Raw genomic sequence first — 27,979 nt, 5'->3', positions numbered from 1 at the left:
CTATTGGTCGCGTGGTGATGACGTTGCCCAAATGAGCTCACATCGCTGCTACCAGAAAGACACTAGAACGACTTTTTTCCCCCAACAAGCGAAACAAAACGTAAAAGACAGCACAAGTAAGTAATGGTAATTGTAACTGCAACGTATTTAAGGATGTTTTTCGTTGTTTTCTCTTTGCTCGTCCTGCCATTCATTTTAACAATGCAAAGTTTACGTTGTCGAGCTAGCATTTTAGCATTCTCCAACACGTAAATAAAGTCCATTTAAACACTGAGAGCAGAGCTTCTCGGCATTAAGCATCAAGCCAAGTAATTGATAGATGTCTCCAATTACTTCACTAGTTGGCAAGCTCTTTCCGTCCTTTTAAATGAGTGTTATAGACTTTATTTTAGCTTGTGTTGTAGCTGTCAAGTTAACCCACGCTGTTGGACCAGTTTGATAACGGATGTGACGTCGATGTCGTTCCCCACGTTATTATTTATATTATTTATATATTGCAATTAACACATTAATAACCAAAATAACAAATTCAAGTATTCAGTATGGAATATCTTAAAACCAGTGTTGGGCGCTGAAAAAAGTAATTAGTTACAATCACTAGTTATTTCATTTAAAACATAATTGTGTTACCCTCCAGATTACTGACACCCAAAAGTAGCGCGTTACTCTGAAAGTAAATGTCTAAATTCAAATTACAGCACATAGATTGTAGCAGACCCCCTCAAACGGCTTAAAATTAGTCACATATAAACGAAATTAAAAATGTGCACACTAACCAATGGAAGCAGTCTTCATATTTCTTAGCTTGTGCAATCTTGAGAACCTTCAAACCGACAAAGCCGAGAAGCTCCATATCCATTTTGTCCTTAAGCTTCAAACCACTCAAAAACTTCCTGCATTTCTGGGTAACGTCCAAGACTTTTTATTTTTTCCAGCCATTGGGTGTTGCAAAAATGATTTTACAAATAAAAACAACAAAACTCAGCACTCTTTTTTTATCAATTCTTTGCTTACTGTTTGTTAAATTGATTTTGTTGTACCTGTATACGCCACGCTGCTCCCCCACCTGCTGCCTACCATTCGCTACTGGAGACACCACAGAATTTGAGTATTTAAACTGACCCCCTCGAATTCAGTATTTTATTTTAGAGAAGTAAATACAACCTTGATGTGAGTGTATTTGGTAGAGAGAATATCATAACATCAGTAGGAAGAAATTCTGCGTTCTCATAAGTTGTGCTTGAGATGGTGCCACCATAAGTATATTAAGTTCAATTTTGTAAGTACATGACTTATAAGCCACTCTCCTAAATGTTTTGATCAACATTGTGTTGCTGGCGGAGTTGCAAGTCATATCTTGAGCAAAGGAGGAACAGTTAGAGATCAGATATAATTTGATAACTATTTGCAAAAATAGCTATGTAGCACCATTTTGTTACGATAGTTGAGTTAAGAAAATTACATTAATAATGCACTACAGTACTTGTTAAAGAGAAAAGTGTTCCTTTTTAATGTATTACTTCTAAAACTGCTCAAAATGTTCTCTGCCCTCAGGGATGCTCACATCTGTAAAGGAAATCCTCATTTCATCAGAGCCAGACTCTTCCTACTTTCTGCGTGTGGACTCAAATCGGCGTGGCTTAGGAGCTGGCTTCCACTTGCTCCTCAGTGATGGACAGAATGCTTGGAGAGGAGAAGGTAAATACATAATTAATAGTTTAAATGGTCAAATGTTCATAGACAAGGAACGGCTTTTACTGTATGTGAGAGGGTTGAACACGTCCAGCTTTCCTCCATGCTTTATAATCATTATTCAGGTATAACGAAATTGTAGGACCTTACCTTTCATTGCAAGTGAAACAAATTAAAAAAGTAAAAATCTGCAAAAGGATAACATTTTAAACAATATATCAAGTATATAGAATAAATATGTGCATATTCACAGTGTCAGTTATACAGAACATTATGCTTTTGAACGCTGTCGATGGGATTTCTGGGTGGTAATGACTTTCAAGAAGCTACTCCTCCTTCGATCGGTTCTTGCTCAGATGTACCTGTAGCGCCTTCCAGAGAGCAGCAGGCCTAACAGCTGGGCACCTGGATGTAATCTGTCCTTGATGATGTTTTGGGCTAATGACTGTGAGTGGAATAGATGTCCATCAGGGAGGGGAGAGCGCAGGCAATGATGTGCTGTGCTTGTTTCACTGCCTCCCTTTATCTGCCTCAGTGCAGCATCTTAACCATGTGGAAACGCAAAAGCTCAGCAGGCTCTTGATGGATTAGTGGTGGAAGGCCAGCAGCAGCTTCCTGCCTAGGTTGTTCCTCCAGGTGACTCTCTTTTTTTATGATGGTTGTGGTATTAACTGTCCAGCAGAGATCATCGGCGATTAGGACTCCCATGAACGTGAATGTGTGGACCCTTTCCACCCACTTGCCGTTTGCTATTGTTTCTCCTTTTGATGTGGTGAACTGCGATTTACTCCCTTGTCCTTATGATCCACATCGGTAGTTTTCAAACTTGAAGCATTATGTAGGGAGACAAAATAAACTTTGTTTTTTTCAAGTGTATCACAATCTACATTAAAATGGAGCAGTCTAGTCAGTTTAAACATTTAACAAAAAGAAAGGTTATATTTTTAATGTTTGAATTAAAGATGTAATTCTCCCAAAATAGAATAAAAGTTTGATGTGACTGAACACCGATACGTACGTTTGAATTATAAACATTTAATCAAACTTTATTTCATGTTAAACTATTCATATAAGTATGAATCGTTTCTTCAAGAATTAGGGGTGGGTTGGTTCCAGGTTTTGGTAACTGTCAATACCAGCTTTTTTAAGGTACTTCTGATAATGGCCAATACTAGTATTGGATACCCTGTAGTGGCCAGTTAACAATACTAACTAATTTGAGCAATAATGAACACATTGTCATTAACTAAATGCAACATTAAGGAAAATACTTATGTTGGGATTTGAAGTTATTCCTTAAAAATATCATTATTTTACAGAAGGAAGTGAATTTTATATACCAGAGTTATCAGCACCTTGCATTAGGATGGATGACTACTCAATAATTGAATCTGTATTGGTCTTAAAAATGTGGTATCGAAAATCTCTATGTTCAATGTCTTTTCAATAAATCTACAGGTAATACAATTTCCAAAACCAATTTTTTTATTTTGCTATTTTATTTGCATTTTGCTCTCGATAACAATTTCAAATTACTGCACCTCAAGACAATTTGGTTTTATTATCTTTAATATTTTAATTATTGATTTACAATTATATTTGATATAGTTAATATCCATTGATATTAATGGGAAAGTATGTGTTATTTAGAGCCTCACAGTGATTAAAAAATGTCATTCATTAAAAAAGCTATTGATTTAAATAATGAGGGAAAATAAATTACCTATCATATAAACATGCATTTATTTAAATACTCGTAGGTTAATATATTTCTATTTATTTTATATAACATGAGGCTCATTTACAGGGAGGTGACATCATTGCCATCTTGCTTCTAAGGGTACCCCCAAAAACTAAAAACCCAGTGAAAGGTTTGGCAAAATGGTGCGGTTTGGTCACTTTCCTTAGTTTGTATTCTTCCTTGTGCTTTGTAGCACTCGTTTTTGGTTCCACTACACAATGGAGCTCAAATCTTTTACAAGCTGGGATCTACTTTTTGTTACTAATCAGCACAAAGGAAACCCAGTTTGATATGCATTTCCTAAAATAACATAAAATTAATATCCATAAATAACCTAAAACCCATAAGTGACCCAATGTAAACATTAAAAGTCCAGACATGGTACCATAAAAACTTAACAGCAGCAAAAGCAAATGTTCAAGTGCAGTCATGTCAGATAACCTTTGCAATCGTGTCAACCTTTGTTTCAGCAAGTGAAGCGTCCGTGTGCCAGGAAGCGGACGAACTAGAGATGACTGAGGAAAAATACGTCGAGGACCTTGTGGAGGCGCTTACACGAGAGGGAAATGCAGACGTTTACAGCTTTTTCCTGGCGCCTGCCACACCTGAAGACAGCACGGCTCTCACACTGACCTATAGCAAAGTGCAAAAGGACATATCAGTGAGTCTGTAATCAAACACGAATCCGGGTTAAGCGACTTTCTCCGTTACTGGGAGACGTGCAATACGGCTTGGGTGTGTGCGTTCGCAACGATGATGGACTCCAAAGGCAAAAGCTCAGTCGTTCTATGTCGGTCACGCCAAAATGGAAAGTGTGAAATCGTCCCTCACAGGACATTAGGCAACATGATCAGGTTAGTCAGAAATCGTTGAGCGATGTCTGTTTGTTTAGTCATTACTTGCTATGGTCTAGATTCCGCAAATTTGCATCTACCATAACTAAAATGTTTGTTCCCTACTAGGGCTGCCACAAACGAATATTTTGATATTCAATATGCAGTTGTGGTCAAAGGTTTACATACACTTATGAAGAACATAATTTCATGGCTCTCATGAGTTTCCAGTTATTTCTACAACTCGGGTTTTTCTCTGATAGAGTGATTTAAATGAAGTCATAAAAGAACCAAACCTCATGAATATTTTTTGTGACAAAGAACTATCTGTTCCAATCACTCTATCAGAGAAAAATCAGAGTGGTAGAAATAACTGTAAACTGAAGAGAGCCATGACACATTGTTCTTCACAAAAGTATGTAAAGTTTTGACCACAACTATATATTGATTGCTCCGGAGTGATACTGCAATAGCACAATCAACATTTTTAAACTCTTCACGCCGGCCACCACCTCTTTGAATTTTTCGTTGATTCTACATGTCCCTTAAAAAGGACTAATAGGCTCAGAGACATTTTCTTTCCCAGGGCAATCCTCATCAAACACGTGCGCAAGACTGTAAAAAATATATATCTTGAAAAATGGGTACTCATATCCAGTGTTTGCCTTTATTTAACTAATTTTCACTTTTAAGTCTTAATTGTGTATTTATCATAGAGTGCCATGTCTTATCTTTTTGCAAACAATGTTCACTACATTGTAATCAATGGCAATAAATGTAATTACTATTCTACTACTCTAAACTATCTATAATTTAGTTACTGGTTTGACCAAGATAATAAACAGAGCAGGTATGAACTCTCCAGCGAAAGGGCAAAACTTCCAAATTAATCATTTTAAAAAATCACCTTTCCTCCAAAAAATGCAAGCTTTTTCAAAGATAAAAGTGGAATATTTTCACATTAAAAAAATTGTTGTCAATCACCAGATAAATAAAGCTTTTGGATCATCTTCAACATAGTCAAATGTCTTCTTTTTGTTTCGCTCCAGTTCAGGTTGGGCTCGGTGTTACTTAGTTCCATCCCTGAGCCGTCGGAGGCTGTGAGGGGTTTGCTTACTCACAGTCTGGAAAGAGGGTCTTCTTTGGAGCACCAGAACCAGAAGCTCCAGGAGCACAACCAAAATCTGATACGAGAACACCAACGCATTATGGCAGAGTAAATACATTTTTCTGTTTTTTTAAATTGATGCACTCTGTATTGAATAACCAATTGTGTGATTACCTATTCTGACTTTTATTTTGCATTTCCATTAACCTAGGACATCAAGACAGTCTTGTCATGTGGTTTTGTTCAAAGTTAAATGAAAAGTGGCATTCTTGAGACCTAAAAAAATATGAGTCATACTTCAATTAAAACTCATTTGGCTGCATTATTAGTCTTAGCCACATGTAGACGATAATGCATCATCATATGCTGTATAACAATAGCGCATCTAAATTTGTTGTTCCTTCCTCTTGAAATGTTTCTACGGTTAGCTAACAAAAGAACTACACTTGCTAGCTTAATGAGGATTCCCATTTAAGAGAGTCAGTAACCTTGAAAAGCATCACTTTAATTTTTTGGTAGAATTGTGAATTGTCTTTTATGTAATGCGTTCTACATTTCACTGTGCAATTGTGACCCTCCCCAATATTTTCTTTTCCATTTTTCTTTACAGAATGTTTAATCTACCATTTCCCTGTGATTTTTTTTCACTTTTGATTTTAAATAAAACAACAATGAATAGATTTGGTATGTGGAGTTGAATGAACGAATGAAACAGATTGAGCATTGCTTTATAACTATGTCCACTCCAGAGTCAAGTAAGTAAGAAATATAAAAGTAATGTTTTTGAAAATATTTGGATGAGGATGCGAGTGCTAATGAAATGTAACCCTCATTGCTATACTTCTGCGGTTTTTAAGGAAATAATTTTAGTGTTAATGTTCAAGTTTAAGTTACATTTGGAACTTTTGTTGTTGGAAAAAAAAATGTATTTCTGTGTAAATTCTTTAAATGTACATACAATTGAAGAGCTTTGTTGATTAGGTGATGGACTAGAAAGGGGTAAAAACTGATAAGTTTATACTTCTTCCTACTGCCTTCTGAACAAGTTAGAACTTTTAAGTTGTAATTATTTTGTTTATGTTTTATTTGATAGTTTACTATTTACATGTTTCAAATAAAATTTAAAAAATGACATGATCAAATAAAAATGACAATTTTTTTTTTCAAAATTTTTAGAAAATAGTAAACAAATAAAAAAAAGTAATAAATAATTTTGTACAGTACATGGTACAACTTTTTTATACAGTGAAGCTCTTATGTGGTAATATTTCAAATCTTACAATTAAGGATCTAACTGGGATATTCTTTATGGAATTGGGCTGCAGGTATTCAATTTTTTTCTATTCAGTTTCATTAACTGTCTAACCGCTTATCTTCACAAATTTTAGTAGTTGGCATGCATTTACTGGACTTGTTGCCAGAGCACATAGAAAAAGACAACTATTCACACCTTGAGACAATTTATAATCATATTTGGAACATATGTGGGAACCAGAATGCCTGAGAAAACTCACTCGGGCACAAGGAGAACAAGTAAACTCCAACTAGTGAGACCGGTTGTTAGAATTGAACCATAGACCTCAGAAGTGTGATGTGGACATGGTATGCAGTCACCTACCGTTATTCCTGCTATTTAGAGATCCATTTGAATTATCTTATTATTTAAAAAATAGAATTTGATTTGGTGATTGTGCATTCCTTTTATTACTTTTGTTTTAGGTTAGAGCGCTATGCTAATGGGAAGGAGGACCTGGAAGCGGAGCTCTACTCTCGCTTCGTTCTGGTCCTCAACGAAAAGAAAGCAAAGATCCGCAGCCTGCAGAAAACGCTGGAGGAACTGCAGAATGTCGAGTATGCCTGCGCTTGTTAGGTTGTCCGTGCTTTCAAGTCATCAACACTTACTTCTGGCTTTTACTTTAGTGACAGAAGCACAGAGGTGAGCAAGAAACATCCAGTTAAAGGATCCCAAGCGACTGAGGAAGGGGAGGAAGATGAGTATGGTGGCAGTACTGATGATGATGCCGCCCCTGATACTTTTGCACCTTCCCACGGTACAGTAGACAAGCATTCATCTGAAACATTCCAAATGAATTACAATGCTTTATAATTGAATCTCACGAGCTTTTGATTTTTAACTTTAAATCCATACTAACACACATTTATTTAAAAAAACGTTATTTTTTCTAAAATGTTCAAATAAAAATAACTGATTCAAAATCAGCTTTATACAAAGATAGCACTTCTAGATAGCGGGGGGAAAATGCTACTTATAGCTTGTGCCTTTGCTTTAATGCAGCAATTCACTACGTATTAACTAATGTTTGAAAATGAGCAAAGTCTTCTATCTTTTTAAATATTTTTTTTTACTTTCTACCCTCAATTTTACAATTCAGCAATTTTTTTTGTTTTTTTTGAGTTTCAATTTAACTAATTGATCCAATTATTTTGATTGATTGACCAGCCCTAACTGAATTTTTAAATGTGTAATTGTGTGGTGTAGCATGGCTAGCCCAAAAAAGCATTAGTAACTTGGCAGCAGCGTTGACGGTGTGGTCCGTGTCTGCTCAGGCAAAGTCAAATTTACAAATAAACAATCTTACATCCTATTCATGATTTTAGTGTCAAGAGCTACAAAACAAGATACAAACTGTAGCATTGAAAAAACATATTATTGTTTTACCTTAACATATACCATAATTAAGTCCATGCGCTGTTCCTTTTTAATAAAAGCATCAGTAGATAGGAAATACTCCAATATGAAATAAAGTCCATGTCATGACTTGCTAATACTATCACTAATTCCATTGTTTAGGGCGAGGTAAGTGTCAAATCAGAATCTTTTCTCGCACTATCACCTGTTTGCCATCAGACAAGAGAATTGGGTGCCTCACTCTGCATCTGCAGAGGGTCAGCACAGTAATGCTTTACATGCTAATTTTGTTATTAATATTTATAATGCGATGTGAGTTTAATGAGATAGAACTTTAACACGAAACAAATATAACCATTTTTTATATTTTTGATTTTATATTACCATGATGACAGGTGAGGCAGTCTTGCCTACCTGCTCTGACTGCATGTCACTGCTTTACAGACATTACAGTTACTTATGTTGTGCCTAAACTTTCAGCTGTTTGTCCCTTTCACATACTTACCAATTCATACATCTGACAGCAAGCGCTAAGCCACAGCCACCACAGTTGCGGTATCCATGTATCTCAAGCGGAGCAAGTATGGCTGCTAAAACAACAACAGCAGGCAACTCTTAAGTCAATATTCCTGATAGCATATCGGTAGAATTTCTTCCAGATTATGCAAATTTATCTCAAAGGTCAGTAGAAAAGGGTCTCAATTATTATTCACAGAGTTATATTCATGGCATCAAGGTGTCCAATGACGCTAACCTTGTAAGGGTGGATGCAAGATGTTTGCAATCTATGTGGAAGTCAGAAGCTTCGTACCAACTACAAACAGAAATATATTCGGATTTGAGAGAGATAAAGGTATGGAGAGGATGTACAATGAGTGATCCAGTATACAGTGGCTTGCGAAACTATTTGGCCCCCTTGAACTTTGTGACCTTTTGCCACATTTCAGACTTCAAACATAAATATATAAAATTAAATTAATTTCTTGTGAAGAGTCAACAATAAATGGGACACGATCATGAAGTGGAACACACTTGATTGGATATTTTAAACTTTTTTAACTTTAAAAAATGAAAAAAAGGGTGTGTGCACAATTATTCAGCCCCTTTACTTTCAGTGCACAAACTAGTCGCAGAGGTCTGTTTAAAGCACAGAGAGCATCATGAAGTACAAGGAACACACCAGGCAGGTCCGAGATACTGTTGTGGAGGAGTTGAAAGCTGGATTCAGATACAAAAATATTTCCCAAGCTCTAAACATCCCAAGGAGCACTGTTCAAGCAATAATATTGAAATGGAAGGAGTATCAGACCACTGCAAATCTACCAAGATCGGGCCGTCCCCCTAAACATTCAGCTCATACAAAGAGAAAACTGATCAAAGATGCATCCAAGAGGCCCATGATCACTCTGGATGAACTGCAGAGGTCTACAGCTGAGGTGGGAGAATCTGTCCATGGGACAACAATCAGTCGTGTACTGCACAAATCTGGCCTTTATGGAAGAGTGGCAAGAAGGAATCAATTTCTTAAAGATATCCATAAAAAGTGTTGTTTTAAGTTTGCTAAAAGCCACCTGGGAGACACACCAAACATGTGGAAGAAGGTGCTCTGGTCAGATGAGACCAAAATCAAACTTTTTGGCAACAATACAAGATATTATGTTTGGCGTAAAAGCAGCACAGCTCATCACTCTCAACACACCATCCCCACAGTCAAACATGGTGGTGGCAGCATCATGGTTCTGGCCTGCTTTTCTTCAGAAGGGACAAGGAAGATGGTTAAAATTGATGGGAAGATGGATGGAGCTAAATACAGGACCATTCTGGAAGAAAACCTGATTGAGTCGGCAAAAGACCTGAGACTGGGACGGAGATTTGTCTTTCAACAAGACAATGATCCAAAACATAAAGCAAACGCTACAATGGAATGGTTCACAAAAAACATATCAAGGTGTTAGAATGGCAAAGTCAACCTTGACCTTAATCCAATTGAGAATCTGGAAACAACTCAAAACTGCTGGTCTCAACCGCTTTCCATCCAACCTCATTGAGCTCGAGCTGTTTTGCAAGAAGGAATGGGCAAAAATATCCGTTTCTCGATGTGCAAAACTGATAAAGACATACTCCAAGCGACTTGCAGCTGTAATCACAGCCAAAGGTGGCGCTACAAAGGATTAGCTCAATGGGGCTGAGTCATTTTGCACACCCACTTTTTCGTTTTCTATTTGTTAAAAAAGTTTAAAATATCCAATAAAGTGTGTTCAATCATGGAGTGATTGTGTCCCACTTATTGTTGATTCTTCACAAGAAATAACAGTTTTATATCTTTATATTTGAAGTCCAAAATGTGGCAAAAGGTCACAAAGTTCAAGGGGGGCAAACAGTTTCGCAAGCCACTGTATTAAATCTATGCCACGAGTGGTGTAATTTCCATTTGTTCAGAGTCCCTGGCAAAGAACAAATGGGATTACATCATGAGTTTCATGAATTTGATGTACTGGATCACAAATTGCATACCCTATTTATCTCATAGTTTACTATTTTTACTTTAATTGAGAAATACCACCTTTGCTTGTATTTGTTTGTGTCATATGCTAATGGGGGCGCAGTGATAGAATCAAAGAAAGTGTAAGTATAGCGGCCGCAGTAATTCACAAACTTCCTGCCTGCATATGTAGACTGCACCGGCTACGTGGATATTCATTTAATTAATATAAAACTCATACAATATTGTCATCCAATAATTTTAAACAAATTAGAGATTATTATTTTTACACATTAAACATTGAATACTAGGATAACTGTGTACGCCAGTCTTCGACTACGAAGTGACCAACGTCACATGAGACAAAGTCAATGGCCAGAAGCTCACTGTACTATATTCTCTCACTGACAACTACCTAACCCAACAGCAGCGTAAACTTCAATTCAATAAAAATAAAACACTTACTGTAGAAAAGATAACTTTGTTTCGGTTCCCATCAATCAATGCACATTGAGTTGATCGTGAGGGTGACCGCGTGCCTTTATCCATCTCAAACATTTCTCCAAATTAGTTTTTGGCTGAGGAAAAGGGGCAAACCTCACTGCTAACAATCGTTCTGGATACCTCAGGTCTACATTACAAGTGCCCCAGACACATCGTCAAACCTTTTTGATACAAAACAATGTACAAGCGTGTGGATCACATGTGAATTGTTTGTGATACAAAGATGGCCGACCTAAATCGGCAGTCACGGGCTGTCGTCTGCCTCACGTTCTGATTGGCTGAAAACAAGCGCTGTCGGATCTATTAATTACTGATGTGTTTAAGATTTTCTTCATGTCCAAATAATAATAGGTGAATAACTAATTCAGTAATGATAAACATTAGCTGCACGTGTGCGTTGTTTAGCACAATTATTTGCACGTGTTTGTGTGCATGTATTATTGCGCAAAAAAAGAAGGCATAGTATAACTGAGCAATGATCTCAGTTTTAATGGGTGCCGGGCCTCCACTGTTTATGCTGACGTCACCCCCAATCAAGGCCGTGACATTTTCCTCCTGTCTGCCCTTGGCCCAAGCTTACACAACTACTACATACCTGTCATGAACACAGTAACACCCTCCCCTCTTTTTCCACTTTCTCACACATTGCCTTCGCCCTCCCTCCAAACCTACTTGTCCACAACATCGGACAGATGTTATGTTAATAGTGTGGTGGCCATGGTTACCAACACAAGGCTGCTTGGGCAGATAGAAGGATGCTTGTTCTTTAACAGCAGCGAAGAACGACGTCAAACTAAACATGACTGAGGAGCTGATGGTGAAGATACATCGCGTATATGTCGTCAGCAGCTCATAACCAGCAGCTCCATATTTTTTCCAAATCAACAAATGAAGTAGTTAATATATGTTTGGAGACTGCAGTGTCATCACACTTGAGGCCCAGGCTTGGAGGGGTTTTGATAAAACCAAGAACAGCAAAACTCTTTTACTTTCCTGCTTTACTTTCTTCTATTTGCTAAATTAATATAGTTATATTAAAGGAGCATTATGGAATTTGAAACTTGCTCACTGCCGCTGTCTCTTGGCGCAAAGTCATGATTAGAGCCTCAGTCAGATGATTCAGGATGCACATGCAAGTATTGGCATTCCTTGGACACACTTTTCTTTTCCCTTTTTTTGGAGGAGGTTTGAGTTGGCGTTTGGACTCTTAATAGAAGGCCGCCTTTTCTTACTTTCACCTGTTTCAGGTTACACTGACAAATAGAAATTTAAAAAAAAACCCAGTGGGGGGAAAAGCATGCAGCAAAACTTCCCCCAGCCCCATTCCTCAGACTTCATGTGTTCTGCCCCGAACCACTTTTATAAGATAAAGGCATGTAAGGCGCTTTGGAAAAGCATAAGGGGTCTTTGAAGTTGAACATTGGCAACAAAGACCTAATAGAGAAAATATTTAACTTTAATCTGTTTTGGGACACCTCAAATGGTGCACCCCACCTATAATAAAATAAAATCAGACTTTTAATTATTCATTGAATTATTTGACCTACTCTCATGACAAGAATGTGTAACTAAGGCATTTCAAATGAAACAATTTTGCTGATTTTAAATTTGAATGTTCTTTTGACAAGAGAACAAGTGATAAACCAAATTAGAAACATTACTCTTAAAATATGCAAAATTTTCTGCCAAAGGTGTAAGATTTTTTTCTCCATTTTTTTACAGTCAAGATGTTTAGTTGAGGCGCTAGGACATATAACCCAGCATGTCTCATTTCTTATTTTAGCTATATACCTGAGCGTTTGCATGTAAAAGCGTTGAATTTTCTTGGATGGTTGTTAGTTAAGAGTAATATATTATTATTGGTATGAAATAAAGTTATACTAGTGGAAATCCATTCCAGCTAGGCTCTCCATTTTGTCTATTGTCTAAGGATGCTCAGGCCACATGATCAAAGGTTTATTATTGTGAAAAAGTCATCTGCTACTTTTAGATGCAAAGCCCTGCTCTCCCACCCCACTCGACGACAGTCTCAGCGACATCCCGGACGTGGCGCCCAGTCGCAAACGCCGTTTCCGTCACTTTGGAGCCTCTGACATGACATTCAAGCGAGGCCACACAAGGTAGTCAGCAATAAACATTCCTTCCACATTTGTTAATTTGATTTGTTTTGCCATTTTAAGAAGGGTCAATTTCGAAATTTGTTGAATAGTGAAATCGAGTGTAAGAATTTGAGCGTTTCATTTTTAATAGTCAAACCTGGTACCGATTATCAAACAGGTCTGGCACCTAAATGAGGGCAAGGAAAAACAAAATAACCCAACAAAAAAGAACATGAAGTCAAATTAAGAAACCGTAAAGGTGGTATGCATAGTTTGAGGTGTCCTTAGAAAAAAAAGTAAATATTTTCTTTATTATGTATGTTGTAACAATGCCCAACTGAGTTTAAAAATCCTTTACATATTTATCCCACCGTGCCTATCTGCTTTTAGCTTACTTTTGCCCTTGGTCTTCCAGCCACAGAGTGCATTACGCTAGGGGGGAAGGAGACTGATTTCACGCACGTGCTTGCAGTTTCCTTTCTTTGAGGATTAAAAATAGGGAAAGTACGTAAATGCCTGTTTCAAATACAGTTCAAATGCCAACCCAAAACCCAATAAAGATGAAAAAGGAAGAGTTTATTCGAGCACATTTTAGAATTTCACATACTTGCACGCGCAACAAAAGGAGCTTGACAGAGGCTGTAATGATAATTTCAGCCATAGGATGGCATCAGCAAGTAGAATATTTTGAATGTATGGACACCACCATTAAGAAGTGCTCGCACACTAGATAATCCCCCTTCCAGGATTACCAGGCTGTAATGCATGTTGCATGGGCTTAAATAGACAAAGCACAGTTAACATCAACAATAAACACAAGTAATACTGAAGTCCAATAGTTACAAACTAGTTCATTGTGGCATTTTGGCTAGTTATTCACAAACGATGGGTAGTTTTCCTCCCCTCAATTCATGACTCCTAACTTTCCTCTATAACTGATTTAAAATGTGTTATTCTTGTCTGAAGATTTTGCACTGGATGCAATTGTTAATCAATAAAACATATGTTAGATAAATTTGTATCCAGTAAAGTTTGTTGGAATCCATCTCGAATTAATATTTAATTTTTTTACTATAAAGCCCAGTCCTACTTCATAGCGATGAAATGTTAACAACCAACTGCATGAAACATTCAGCACAAGCACAAGAAGCCCAAGTGTCCCCATCAAGCGCTTTACGAGAAACATTTAAGAGTAAGCCGATGCGCTTGTTGATCCTGCAACAATTAAGTCAAATGAGGCCTAGGAAACCTCAAAACTCTTTAACAAGTTCATGGCCAGATCAGCCACACTTAAATTGAACCTTGACATTTCTGGACGTCATCGTAAGCAAATAAGCTAAACCTGTCTTAAAGTATTTCTTTCAAGAAGAATTTTATCAGCAGTGTGGAAAATCAATTTACATACTAGCAAAGCAATGATGTAATAGTTGACTGCAGCCTATGCATGAAATATGAATTGAAAACACCATGTTTGATTCGTTTTATTCAAGGAAACACAAAAATAAATAAATAAATAAATATCAACCCGGATGCTGAACAGTCCAGCTGGTCTGGCTTTTGTCTCTGGCTTGTTTGTTGTCCGCCTCAGATGTTGCGTAACACTGTCGCGGACCTCCCGATGCTCTTCGGGAGGAAACGGCCGTTAAAGCCGTCTTCAAAGATGGCCTCTGGCCACAGCAGAAAATCACTGCAATACGTGAGAGCACAGCAAACACACACACAGACACACGTGTGCTTATGCGCTTAATTTCCAAGCTCGTTATTTGATGTTAAAATACAATGGGTCCATTCTTATTAGATAGATTTGCCCTTTTGTAATTACATGAGTCCAAGAACATTTCTGACGTATTTGGAAGAATACACTACGTGTACTTTTTAGCACAGTGCATGCAGTCCAAGAGAGTGTTTGTTGGCTTCAATTACATTGTATCAAAATTAAATGTACTAGAACTCAACGGTCATGTTTTTCGGGGTTGTGTGTCTTCCAGATAATAATCATTTGCTGGGCAATGCACAATCTTTTGTCCATTCGATTGCTTTGATTTTCTTATATCTATGTACTTGTTTCATATTTTCAATATCCTAAAAATGTAAACATTTTTTAAATGTACTTGAATTATTGATTTGGTAAAGGTTTTCTTTTTTCTTTTTCCGTAATGCTCACCTCTTAAACATGTGCCTTTTATTTATATTTTTCAATCTTTGAAATAGATATTTGTTTTGAAATGTAAACCGAAAATAGTATTTTTGTTAAATCTGGTGGCCAATATTGACAGTATAAAGTTTTTCCTATCATTAATGGTCACCTTGGCTCATGAAGTAATGCAGGTCATTCATTTTGGTAAATAATACTTTAAGTTTGGATTTTGCTAAGATTTTTTTTTCCAAAAATCATATTAAAATCAGCAAAATATTTTCTTACATTTTACTTTATTTAAAATATTCTATATTTTTTTGCATGGTTATCTTAAACAGCTTACTCAAAAAACAAGTTATTCAATATATTTTACGACTTCATGAGCAGATGAATAGTATATAGAAAGAAAAGGAAAAAGTAATCTGCTGCCACCTACTATTAATAACTCTATGGATGAATGTTAGTTACGAAGAAAGCAATGTATTAAGCAAAGGCATGCCTTTTTTTGCAAGGATAACATTGTTGCAATTTCATGCAGTACACTAGACAGGTTCTTATGGCACACTAGTGTTCCCTGGCTCACTGGTTAAAATACCCTAGCAGAGAAAGTAAAACAATAGATAGCAGCATTAAGTTCTCTAGAATGTTTCTAATATAAAAAAAGATCATTGTTCTATTAGTTTATGGAAGGCAGAAATTCCAGTATTTGTCTGTTTGGCAGAATCAATACAAACAGCTTGGTTTTAATAGTAATTTCTCTACCAGAATTATAAAGAAATTGAATTTAAAAAAAAAAAAAAAGGGATTGGGCAGATAAACTTAGAAATTCCTCTTGTAACATAATCAAGGTACTTGCCTATCTTTCCTTTTCTTGTCATTTATGTTAAGGAGTAATTTTTTCAAAACTCCTTCCAAAAATGTTTTTATTTTTGCGGGGTTAACTATAGGAAATTCTCCCTAATAGTTTTTGTTGCTGCGAAAAACACAGAAAATTTAATGTTGTCACACAGATCGTGTGTTTGAATGTGTGTGGTTAATGGCGTTCCCCTTACTAGTCTACGGGGAGGAAAAAAGGCATTTTGTGTGCAAAACCCTCCGAACCATCCTGATGGTTTGTTTGCTGGTGACTGGATTGAGTTTTTGAGGCCGTAATTGTGTAACGCATTAGGGGGTTTCTCAATGTCCCTGACTGAGTTTAACCTCACCCTCGGGCCCCTTCCAATGAACACATCTCCCGTTTTCTGCTAACTGGTCCCAGAAGCGTTCTGATATTTTGCTTTTGGGTCGATACCAGCAGTTGCCACGGCGGTCGATTGCTGCCTTGCTGATTGGCGATGATGTATTCAAAAAGTAGAAGTTCTTTTACATTATGTGTTAGAGTGCTTATGTTAAATAAGCAAACACTGTGGTTCTACAGTTTTTTGTGCGCGAATTTATTCGCTTTTGGGATGGAGCCTTTGTTAAAAAAAATTGAAAATCTGCCCAATACTCCAAACCTGTGCAAAGCTTGTATTGGTTGGGGATATTTACGAAATAATTACACAATAATAGATTTTATAAATATATTTGATATAATTAATCAAACTTCTATGAATTAAAAAAAAACGCATATAGATAATAAAAAAAAATACAAATAAATCTTTTGAATTTGGATGTAAATGTTGTGATTTACAGTATTTTAACAATAACTTTCAGTCAAGTCACAAATAATACTTAAGTACTAAATATTAATTGTAATATGCATTTGTTTGAATAAAGAAAAACAATTACCGGTAAATTAAAAAAATCATTGTAACTATGATTTTTTTCATTTTATTTGACAAGAAATACAGAAAATTAAGAAAAAAATGTAGGTAAACTTCCTAAGGAAAAGTTGAAAAAAAAACATGGTAAAATAATATATATATTTTTGTGCACTGTATCCATAAAATTAATACTGCTTCATGGTCATAGTAATGATAAAAAGATTAAACTTGAGTTAGTCGCTTTTGAGTTACATTAGTTTTATGTACTGTACTTAAAGTTTCCTGAAATTACATAATCTCCTTTACATTTTAAAATTGAATTCTTGTTTTTAATTTTGTCTGGGATATGTGTTTCCCCGTTTGAGAACCACTTTGCTAAATTTATCACATATAAGCATTTAAAAGATATTTATTTTCAGGATGTTCATGTGCATATGCCAAGCTACACGCAGATGTCCAACTGTATTTTCTTTTCTTAATATAATGTCCCAATATATAGAAAAGATGAGTGATAAGTTTATTCTGTCTTTAATATTGTACACCTGCAAATGAGATTTCATAGGGTTGCCAGTTTGTTATTTTGACTATTATTGCTGTTTTGACTATGACATAATTCTCATAATAGGCCAATCATGGTGCTGTTCTTTGAAATTCACAGCCTCTAGGGTCTACTTTGTTAACCTTGGAGATTCAACAAAAAGAAAGTGCTGTTAGAACAGGTTGCACACTCTTATCTGAAGGCTTTTTTCCCTGTCTTCGTTGCAAGTTAAAAATGTGTTCTGTTTTTATTTTGATTACCTTTTAAGGTTTAAACTTATCAGTAAGCCACAATAACCACTGCACTTTTCAGCCAGAGGAGTGCTGCTGTATGCCACTGCTCACTGCCAGGCCCTCACCTGCCCTGTTCTTGACGTCACACGGCACCCTGCCGATACCTGCCTCCTAAAGGCACATGCTGCTTAACCACACGTGTTGAACAAAGAAGCGTGGTCGTCTGCTCCCGTCTCATTAGCCGCTCGGGCAAACACGCCGGTATCACATTGTCCATGTGTTTGCAGTTTTACTGCTTGTGAACCACATGATCCACTTCCTGTCTCAACAGGAAATGGCTGTTGTAAACCCCCCTCATTACCCAACTGACCTGCTCTTTGCGCATGTTTGCGTGGCAGGAACGAGTCCCCTGGAGCGGCCAATCAGCAGCAGGAAGCACCGGTGGCAGAAGCCGACGAGCTTTTTGAGGACTTCTGACACACACGCAAGAAAATGAAGCAGCTCAGAATTTTGGAGATGTCCCCCAGTTCGAGACCGGGTAGAATCACATGTTGGCCTGGAGAGGGGTGGGCGTCACCATCCGTACTTGCCCAAGACATACCACTGGAAATGGTACCGCTACGACGCTAGTGGTTAAGGGAGCCAACCAACCAACCAACCAACCAACCATCTGGGACATAGCACTTCTGTTTAACCCAGAAGGTCCAAAGAAGATGAGCAGTGGGACAAGTGGAACACTGGGTAGAGATCCATGTCATGTTTGGCCCTAACTTTTCTACCATCATGGATGATTGCCATTTTGCTAACCTATTTTAGTGTGGTTTAAGATTTTAAATTGTTATTACACAAAATGGTCCAACTTTGGTCAGATCAGCATTGTCTTTGCCTCTTTGCCTCCAGGAAAAAAAGTGATACTGCAATTCACACGTGTCAAATTTTTGGGCCAGGGGCCAAATGTGGCCCGCAACATTACTTTAAGTGGCCTGCGAAAGCTTAAAATGTCTGAGCATAAAAATTAAAGAGTCCAATTAGTTTTTAACAAAAAAACTGCAAAAAATGCCTGTCTTCTTTGACAGCTTATGCTGAATTCCAGAAGAGTGGGAAGTCTGATTTCTCCCACATGGATGGTACCAGATCCAACCTCAAAGTGTTAAAAGCGAATCCAAACAGCAAAGTTCTTCTTAACTTTCCTTCTTAAAATATATTTTACGCCTCCAGCATACCTGCATTCTCGCAAGAGCCCAAATTGTGGAGAAAAAAAAAACGCCGGCTGAGGTCAATACCGCACACTCCAATCGTGTAAACTATGTTTTACCATTCACCATGTGCTTTTCCATGAACATGCCATTTTGTCAAATTATGTCAGATTGAAGTACGCAATGAAGTCGGGGTACATGTTTTTTCTCCGACTTTACAAGTAGGACCTCCCACCTCAAATGTTATTTTAATTATATTTTCCTGGTCGGAGGTTGGAGATCTCCCACTTCCCATTTTTCTGTAATGCAGCATTTATTGCCATTACATGCCAGTATTTCCATACCAATGCTAACAAGTGGAATTGAGAAATAAATGATCCAAAAAATGTCCAAGGGATTTACTCAATTTGTTATATTTAGCTAATAACATGTATGTCTAGTGACATTTTTTCAATAGCACTGTAATGTTTGTGACTTGAATAAATAATACATTTTACATTAAGGAGAAGTTGCATTTAATTTACATATCATTCATTTTCCATCCATCCATTATCTGAACCGCTTATCCTCAGTAGGGTCGCGGAGGTGCTGGAGCCCATCCCAGCCATCTTCGGGCAGTGGGCTGGGGGCAGGGGACACCCTAAACTGGTTTCCAGCCAGTCGCAGGGCACACAGGAACGGACAACTCGCTCACTCATTCACACCCAGGGACAATTTGGACCGGCCAATTAACCTGATACGCATGTTTTTGGAATGTGGGAGGAAACCAGAGTGCCCGGAGGAAACCCATGCAAGCACGGGGAGAACATGCAAACTCCACACAGGAGGTTCGATCTCATGACCTCAGAACTGTGCCGCACACGCTCGAGCCACTGCGTCCCCGTCATTCATTTTCCATTTAGTTAAATGTACAAGTTACATCAGGTTCTTTTAAGGAGAGCCATTAAGCCCATGGTAAAAATGAGTTTGATTCATGTGCTGTAAGTAATCGGCCTGCAGAAATAATATCAAACCATTGAGGCAACAAAATGCCGTGCCACTGTTGCTCACTAAGTAAAACTGTCTATTTCTTAGTGAGAGAGCCATCATTAAAGCAACCTTCCAAATTTCACTATAAGAACTATAAACAAGAAAGGAGCTATAGAAAAGTATCCAAAGAATGAAATTTGTATATGTCACAAAGACTATAAAAAAGTTTCTGCATTTATACATCCATAGTTTTTGCTGCACTTTATTCTGCCAAATTGTAAATGATATAATAGTGTTAATGCAATAGTTGTATTATGCCAATCATAAAGCATTTTAAAATGTCAAATATATTTGTAACATCCTAAATAGTAAGTCACATACCCAATGAACTTCAGAACTGCTCACTAGCAATCTAGCCTAAAGTCTGCTCTTCCTTGGCATTGAAGCTATTGAAATGCATCTGCTTTACATACCTATTTGACACTACTACTTTGACATTACTACTTTGGTGTTACTTGTAGCTCTAGTACAAGCTTCTCTGCATTGTAAAATTCAGATAATAATTGAGGAAAGAAAAGAAAATGTGCATTGTAAGGTTGAGTGTGCTTTTATTTGGTCATGAAATAAATACTAAACTGGGCCTTAAGACCCTTTCTTTTCCCTATTACCGCCCTCTCAATTGTTGCCCCCCCCCCTCCCTGCTGACTGGGCTGTGTGTGTGTCCCTCCTCCTGCTGCTCCTCATCCAGCTCCTCATTTGGAGTCTCTGAAGTCGATCAGGTTTCGATGCACATCCGAGAGGACGCAGACTTCATCGACATCCGCCCTCCTCACGGCATCTACGGGATAACATCGTGAACCACGCCGCTTGTTAAACTCCTGAAGGTGAGTCCCCTTTGCCCTGTTCCATCCAGGGCCCTGGGGCTCTGCTCATTAGGACCTCTTCTCTTTCAGAAATTTCACGACATTTTAAGTTGAAACCAAGCAAACGTATATGTTTTATTTGATTTTATTAATGTGTTCTTGGCAAGGTTGACAGCAACTCCCCAAAGATGCATTTGTCCCAGCAGAACAAAACAATTCTGCTGGCCCGAGAAAACAAAAACTGCCAGATTGCCGTTAAGGCTGCATGAATTATGATTGTATTTTGGTGCATGACCTCACTTAAGTGTCCCTTCAGGTTTTCACCCATGAGAACTTGTGAAACCATAAAAATTGTACATGGAAACCCTTTTTGGGGAAAAACGTTCTGACGTTAACTAATAGAAAATTAAGGCAAGCAATAAAAATTGTTTTTATTTGCTGTCATCTTGGTCTCATGTAACTATGTTGAAGTGAATCTAGGAGCTTCACTCTGAGAAAAAATAATGTGCCATTATTTCGGAACTGTTAAATTGGATTGAGGAACTTCATTTGGGCAAAAAGTTTAAGAAATTAAGTGCTATGGAATGGTTTTAAAGCTGTACTATTCTTAAAGCTTGTGGACAGCATTTACAAAACTCAATTCCAATGAAGTTGGGAAAGTGTGTTAATTGCAAATAAAAATTGATCCAAGTAAATTGCAAATTCTTTTCAACCCATATTTAAATGAATGCACAGCAAAGACAACATATTTATTGTCTTCACTCATAAACTTTATTGTTTTGGGAGAAAATCATCAACTCTGTAATTTGATGACAGCAACACGTGCCAAAATAGTTGGGACAGGTGTCAATAACTACTCAGAAAGTGGATGAATGGAAATCAACCAACTATTTGCAGGTGAACAGATGAATTAGCAACAGGTGAGAGTTGTTACTGGGTATAAAAAAGGGAGACCCGAACAAGCTAAGTCATTCACATGCAAGGATGGGGCGAGGTTCACCTCTTTGTGAACAACTGCGTGAGCAAATTGTTGAACAGTTTAAAAACAACATTCCTCAAAGTACAATTGCAAGGAATTTAGGGATATCATCATCTACAGTCCATAATATTGTGAAAAGGTTCAGGGAATCTGGAGAAATCACTGTGCGTAAACGGCATGGCCGTAAACCATTATTGAATGCCCGTGACCTCCGAGCCCTCAAGCGGTACTGCATTAAGAACCGACATCAATGTGTAAAGGACATCACCACATGGGCTCAGGAACACTTTGGAAAACCACTGTCAGTCAATACAGTTCAACGCTATATCCGTAAGTGTGGGTTAAAACTTTATGTTGCAAAGCGTAAGCCATTCATCAACAACATCCAGAAACGCCGCAGGGTTCTCTGGGCCCGAGCCCATCTAAAATGGACTGATACAAAGTGGAAAAGTGTTCTGTGGTCTGATGAGTCAGTTTTCCAAATTGTGTTTGGAAATTGTGGACGTCGTGTCCTCCGGTCCAAAGAAGAACAGAACCACCCAGACTGTTATGCACGCAAAGTGCAAAAGCCAGCATCTGTGATGGTATGGGGGTGCATGAGTGGCCAAGGAATGGGTAACCTGCACATCTGTGAAGGCACCATTAATGCAGAAAAGTACATTCAGGTTTTGGAACAAAGTATGTTGCCATCCAAACAGAATCTTTACCATGGGCGCCCTTGCTTCTTCCAGCAGGATAATGCCAAGCCACACACTGCACGTCTCACGACAGCGTGGCTTCGTAGTAAGAGGGTGCGGGTGCTTGACTGGCCTGCCTGCAGTCCTGACCTGTCTCCCATTGAAAATGTGTGGCGCATTATAAAGCGCAGAATAAGACAAAGGAGACCCCGGACTGTTGAACAGCTGAAGCTGTACATAAAGCAAGAATGGGAAAGGATTCCACTATCAACGATTCAACAACTAGTCTCCTCACTTCCTAAACGTTTATTGAGTGTTATTAAAAGGAAAGGTGATGTAACACAATGGTAAAGAAGCCCCTTTCCCAACTACTTTGGCACTTGTTGCAATTATAAAATTCTAAGTTTATCATTATTTGCTTATGGAAATAAAGTTTATGAGTTTGAACATGGATAATCTTGTCTTTGTGGTGTATTCATTTAAATATGGGTTAGAAAAGGTTTGCAAGTCATTCTATTCTAATTTTACTGACATTTTAAACTTTTTCCCAACTTCAATGGAATTGACTTTTGTATGTTGAAGTGAACTGATGTACAGTACGTGCTTGAAATTTACTTTAAGGGACGCCTAGGAATTATTTTGAATTAAGAGTGAGTTTGGATAGCCCTGAAATAGTGAGTTTATTTCAATATTCCGACATCATCCGGCTAAAATGTCTGGAAATGTTCATTTAGTAGGGTTAAACCTATGGCCAGTGAGCTATTTAAAAGCAGCCTGCCTCCCAATTTCAGCAGCTCACAAAATACAGTAAAGAGAAAATATACTACCGAAAAAGTATTTTTTGTACAGCAAAGCACAGCCTCACCTGCTTCCCCTGCTGACACGTCACTGTTTTACAGCCTTTTTAAACTATGCAAAGATTCAGATGAACTATTTACCTTAAGACTCTGTTTTCATGTTTTCCAATGATTGCACCGTGTCGATATATAAATTGAAATAATAGTTTTACATGAATGAAAGGCAGTACAGCGGCGCATATTTTATAGTAGGTCAGCACGTCTCTGATCACTCCAAAACAGGCACCTGTTAAAGAGAGAAAACAATATAGGTGTTCTTTCTAAATTACTGCTAAAAAGTTTAAAATATTTGTAGCATATAGACTGTTTTTGTGTTATTGTTTTTAATCATGCACAGCCCATTAATCATTATTTTATAATCATGTTTTAAAGCATTGGGCAAAGTTCCTTAACTTATTTTGTATCTGGAGGTGTGCCCAAAAATATCTTGTTCATTAATTTTATTTTATATAATTCAGGGCGACTTTTAAGTTTGCCTAGTTTACTGTTTTCAGGGCAAGAAGAAATGGTTCTGTGCGGTCCGATTCTGATCGTCCTGTTGCCTTTGCTTCACATCTGTTCTGCTCGTCCACAAACAGGTGACTTTGGTTCTCATCTTGATGCACAACTGCCAACAGAGACGACCATTTAGTACAGGAATGCCAAACATATGGCCCACGGGCCGGGCCGTTAGGTGACTTAAATAGTGAGTGTCTATATCCGGGGAAGGGAACCTTTTTGATATAAAAATATTTTGATTGTTATCGAGAGAGAGAGAGAGCCATTACATATATTTTAAGACATTTTGTTTACTGTTTGAAAATTTTATTACATTTATGAAATAATAATGCCAAAGCCTGTGTCAAAAAATCATAAATTCACACCTCAAATCAAATTGCTCTGGGTGCTTTGCTGTTGATTGCAGTTTGTTTTGTGGGTTTTCATGATAAAGAGTTTCAACAGTGAACATAGACTGTTTAATGAGCTTACATCTAAAGAATAATTTATTGACGTACAGCCAAAACGGGGTCTGTTGGTGTGACACCTTGACTGTAAACTGTAGTTGAGGCGGTCCCTTATCAGTACAGGACTGAACCAATTGCCTTAGTAGTGCCTTAGCTTTGCATATGCTATATCGGTGTTGCATGTACCTCAATTAGAATGATAAAAAACATTTCTGAATGGGCTTTGTTTCATTTCCAAGCCACATGTAACCATGAAAAGAGCCATAGATTCCTGACCCCTGCTCTAGGTGATTTCTATCAAAATGTTAGATTTTTAAGATAGATGCTTTCTCTTGCTAGAGGGCAGTAAGGGATATATATATATATATATTGAGCTTAAGTAGACCCAGTCTAGTAATTGGATCTGATGTAGTGTAATGTTATTGTCCGTGCGCTGCTAGAACTATTTATTTTGTATTTCTTTTTAATTCATTTCAAACCAGTATGACATTTAAGGCAAAAATTACATTTTTTCATAACTACCACTTGAGTTTGTATTGTGTGGTGAGTTGGTTCCAGTATAAAACTGCATTCACTCAACTGTTAAAATATACCAGCTAACACATTCAATGCCAAACATTGTTTGGGTTATCCTTAGAAAAGATCCCTTGTCATCCATGATTATAATATGTAGGGTAGGCTACTATAGTCGGCTTTTACTGATCTGACCCACCTGAGAACAGAACCTATGGATCCGGCCCCAGAGCCAAACTGAGTTTGACATTCCTGACTTGTTGTGATGAAATGATGGTAGCAATATTCCTAAAAAGTGTGCGTTCCTCAGCGGCCAAACAAAGAAAGGAAAACGGGCACGTAGAGGGTTCACTGGCGGGCACGGCCCTCCTCCCCTGCAAATCCGCACTAGGCCCGTCTCCTGCTGAGGACGAGCTGCTGAGAGTGAAGTGGATCCGTGTGGAGAGCGGTGCTGAGGAGGTGGTTATAGTGGGCCAGGACGGCGTCCTTAAGGTGGGACAAAACTTCACGGGACGCGTGTCCTTGGCCAGCAACACCAACCTGGCCATGGTGGGGCTGCGGGCCAGAGACGCTGGACGCTACCGGTGCGAGGTCACCCGAGGGATGGAAGACAAACACAGCAACATCGTCCTCACTGTCAGAGGTCAGTCTGAGTCAAGCAAAACATGGATCTACAGTGGTACTTCTACATACATGCTTAATTTGTTCCAGGAGAGCGTTTGTAGTTCGCAAAGCTAGTGTAATGAGCGGGTTGTCCCGATATGAAATAATTAAAAAACGAATTGGCCCGTTGCCAACCTCCCTAAAGGAACAAAGTGAACTCTCAATAGCAATAAAACATTTCTTGCTGATCACTAAAACATACTCAAATTGTAATTAAACATAAAAAAACAATAATAAAATAAAAAGGTTGATATTGACAAAAATTAAATGCGTGTTTATTGTGACGACACACGGCTTTTGATAGTAACGACTTATTTTACACTTAAAATTTAAAGTTACTGTAACTTTAGATGAATGTGAACACGCACATTTCTTTCACAGCACAATTTTGTTTTTTGCCTGATTCGGTTTTCATTGATTACATTATTTTGCCCATTAGCTGAACTCACAGATCTTTAAAAAAAAAAAGAACTTATCACAGTAGATTTTTTTCTGCCTGTGCTTCAAAATTTTAGGGAAACACGTAATGCAATTGTCATCAAAGAGAGCTGTCGGACAACCAGTTGCCACTTTTTCAGTTTTTTTTTTTTAACAAAAACAGAAATTTCTGAACACTTTGCCTGCACCTCTCCGAACTCTTTTGTCAACACCAGCTTCTCCGGTTTGTCCTCTTTTCCTCTCTTTTTTGGCAACAAGAATGTAGCCTCCGTCAAAAATTATTGCAGCGAAGCGCTGCGCAAATTCTTCCACGTCTTTGTGATCAGCACTCGCTGCTTCCCAATTGTTCTCCTTGGCTCGGCCACACGCTCGTGTTCATCTATTATTTCTTCCTTCATTTCAATTGTCATCATTCTTCTTTTTTTCTCAGGCATCAAACAAAAATTCACACAAAGAAGATGCTAGAAAATGTGATTAAAGAAATGTAATCATAACAAACTTGTTGCAGAACACTGAGTCTCCAAGTGTAACTAAGGGCACGATGACGATGGTAGGCGCATGCGCAAACTGAACTGAGGTGATGACGGTGAGCGGTCAAGAGCAGTTTGAGCAGTCTCGAGCGGTGATCGGTTTCTAGTGGTAGCCATTGGGACTTTAAATGTCTTAATGGTCTTGTGTCATCTTATTTGCTTTCATTATAGCAGCCCTTGCGGTCCATGGAGTCCTCTGAAGGGCAGTTGGTTGAGTGTTCCTTGGGTGAGGACAAAAACCTATGGTGGAGCTGCATTCAGCCACTTTGGTCCTCACATATGGAACAGTCTGCTGGAAGACATCAGGTCTTGAGGGACCCTTGATATTTTTAAGAGGAAGCTCAAGACCCACTTTTTTATGGCTTTTAATTGATCACTTTTATTTAGTTTTGATCGTTTGTAGAGGTTCTCGTATAAAGAGGTACAACTGTATATTTAATCTAAGCCTGGCATGTCAAAGTCAAGGCCCGAGGGTGGATGTGGCCCATGAAGAGGTTTTCTACACCCCTGAGATGATCCCGATTCATTATTATATCAAACGCCAGCAATCGTTGTGTTTTTTAATGTTTATTACTCCTCCTTGAATGAAGTGTTGTTTTTGGTTAATGGATATTTGCACTTTATTTTAGTGTATTTCATTCCAATTCAATTTAAAAAAAAAAATTTTGTTGAGTGAATGATTACATTATTTTTTTCTTTGAAGAAAATTTAGTCCAGTTTTGCCTAAAAAGACTCAATAGGCTACTGGTGGTACCTGATTAATACCAGCTTCTTTCAATTCATTTTCATTTTGGGGGATTTTTATAAAAAGCAAACGTGTCTATTGTGTCTTTTGAAAATGTAACATTACTAACTAAAATATTACTTTATCTACTGTATATGATCATAATATGTGTTAGCTTTCCAGTAGGTTCAATTAGGTTTACTAGACTATATGTCTCATCTCATCTCATTAGCTGTACCGCTTATCCTTATTAGGGTCGCGGGGGGGCTGGAGCCCATCCCAGCCATCTCCGGGCAGGGGACACCCTGAACTGGTTGCACATGGGGACAGACAACTCACTCGCTCAGTCACACCTAGGGTCAATTTGGACCGGCCAATTCACCTGAAATGCATGTCTTTGGATTGTGGGAGGAAAATGGAGTGCCCGGAGGAAACCCACGCAAGCACGGGGAGAACATACAAACTCCGCACAGTAAGGCCGGTAGCTGGATTTGAACCCACGCAGGAAGTTCCCACGACCGCAGAACTGTGCCGCACACGCGCTAACCACTGCGCCGCCGTGCTGCCCTAGACTATATGTGTTCTTTGAAAAAATGTTCAATATTTTATCATTCCTGCTTGGAGCTCGGCATTGGGGGTTGGAATTGGCGGGCTTGGGCACCTAATGACACCCAACACATCAGTTGGGTTCAAATGGACCCATGAGAATCTCATTGCAAGAATGTGGATACCATTAAAATAAAACTGAAACTGAAAAAACACAGACAAAAAAATCATTTTCTGAAGCCCATGCAGCAGTAGCCAAAGAGGTCGTAGGTTTGATCACCGGCTCCTCTGAGTTAAATGTCGAAGTGTCTTTGACAC

General features: G+C 38.1%; 2 protein-coding genes across 3 annotated transcripts in view; both read left to right on the top strand.

Annotated features, from left to right (window-relative positions):
- Positions 1–7: 7 nt before the first annotated feature.
- On the top strand, positions 8–19,460 carry LOC148350876 (DNA repair protein XRCC4-like). Its single transcript, XM_088320075.1, has 8 exons — positions 8–116; positions 1,555–1,698; positions 3,904–4,094; positions 5,316–5,482; positions 7,094–7,225; positions 7,295–7,425; positions 13,001–13,130; positions 18,161–19,460. The coding sequence occupies exons 1-8, from the start codon at positions 32–34 to the stop codon at positions 18,237–18,239; spliced, it is 1,059 nt and encodes a 352-aa protein (XP_088176201.1). The 5' UTR covers positions 8–31; the 3' UTR covers positions 18,240–19,460.
- Positions 19,461–20,599: 1,139 nt separating this feature from the next.
- The window catches only part of LOC148350875 (neurocan core protein-like), a 38,199-nt gene continuing 30,819 nt past the window's right edge, over positions 20,600–27,979 (top strand). For both annotated transcript variants that reach the window (XM_088355770.1, XM_088355769.1), the window contains exons 1-3: positions 20,600–20,811; positions 23,798–23,881; positions 25,071–25,403. In XM_088355770.1, the coding sequence (XP_088211896.1) occupies positions 23,809–23,881; positions 25,071–25,403 (406 nt within the window). In that variant the 5' untranslated portion in view covers positions 20,600–20,811; positions 23,798–23,808. The remainder of the gene's footprint in view (positions 20,812–23,797; positions 23,882–25,070; positions 25,404–27,979) is intronic.

Source organism: Urocampus carinirostris, chromosome 16, assembly GCF_059441175.1.
Source record: "Urocampus carinirostris isolate Australia breed hairy pipefish chromosome 16, RoL_Ucar_1.0, whole genome shotgun sequence".
Classification (NCBI taxonomy): domain Eukaryota; kingdom Metazoa; phylum Chordata; class Actinopteri; order Syngnathiformes; family Syngnathidae; genus Urocampus; species Urocampus carinirostris.
The sequence above is the reverse complement of the archived record's forward strand: the minus strand, read 5'-3'. Positions and strand labels throughout refer to the sequence as shown.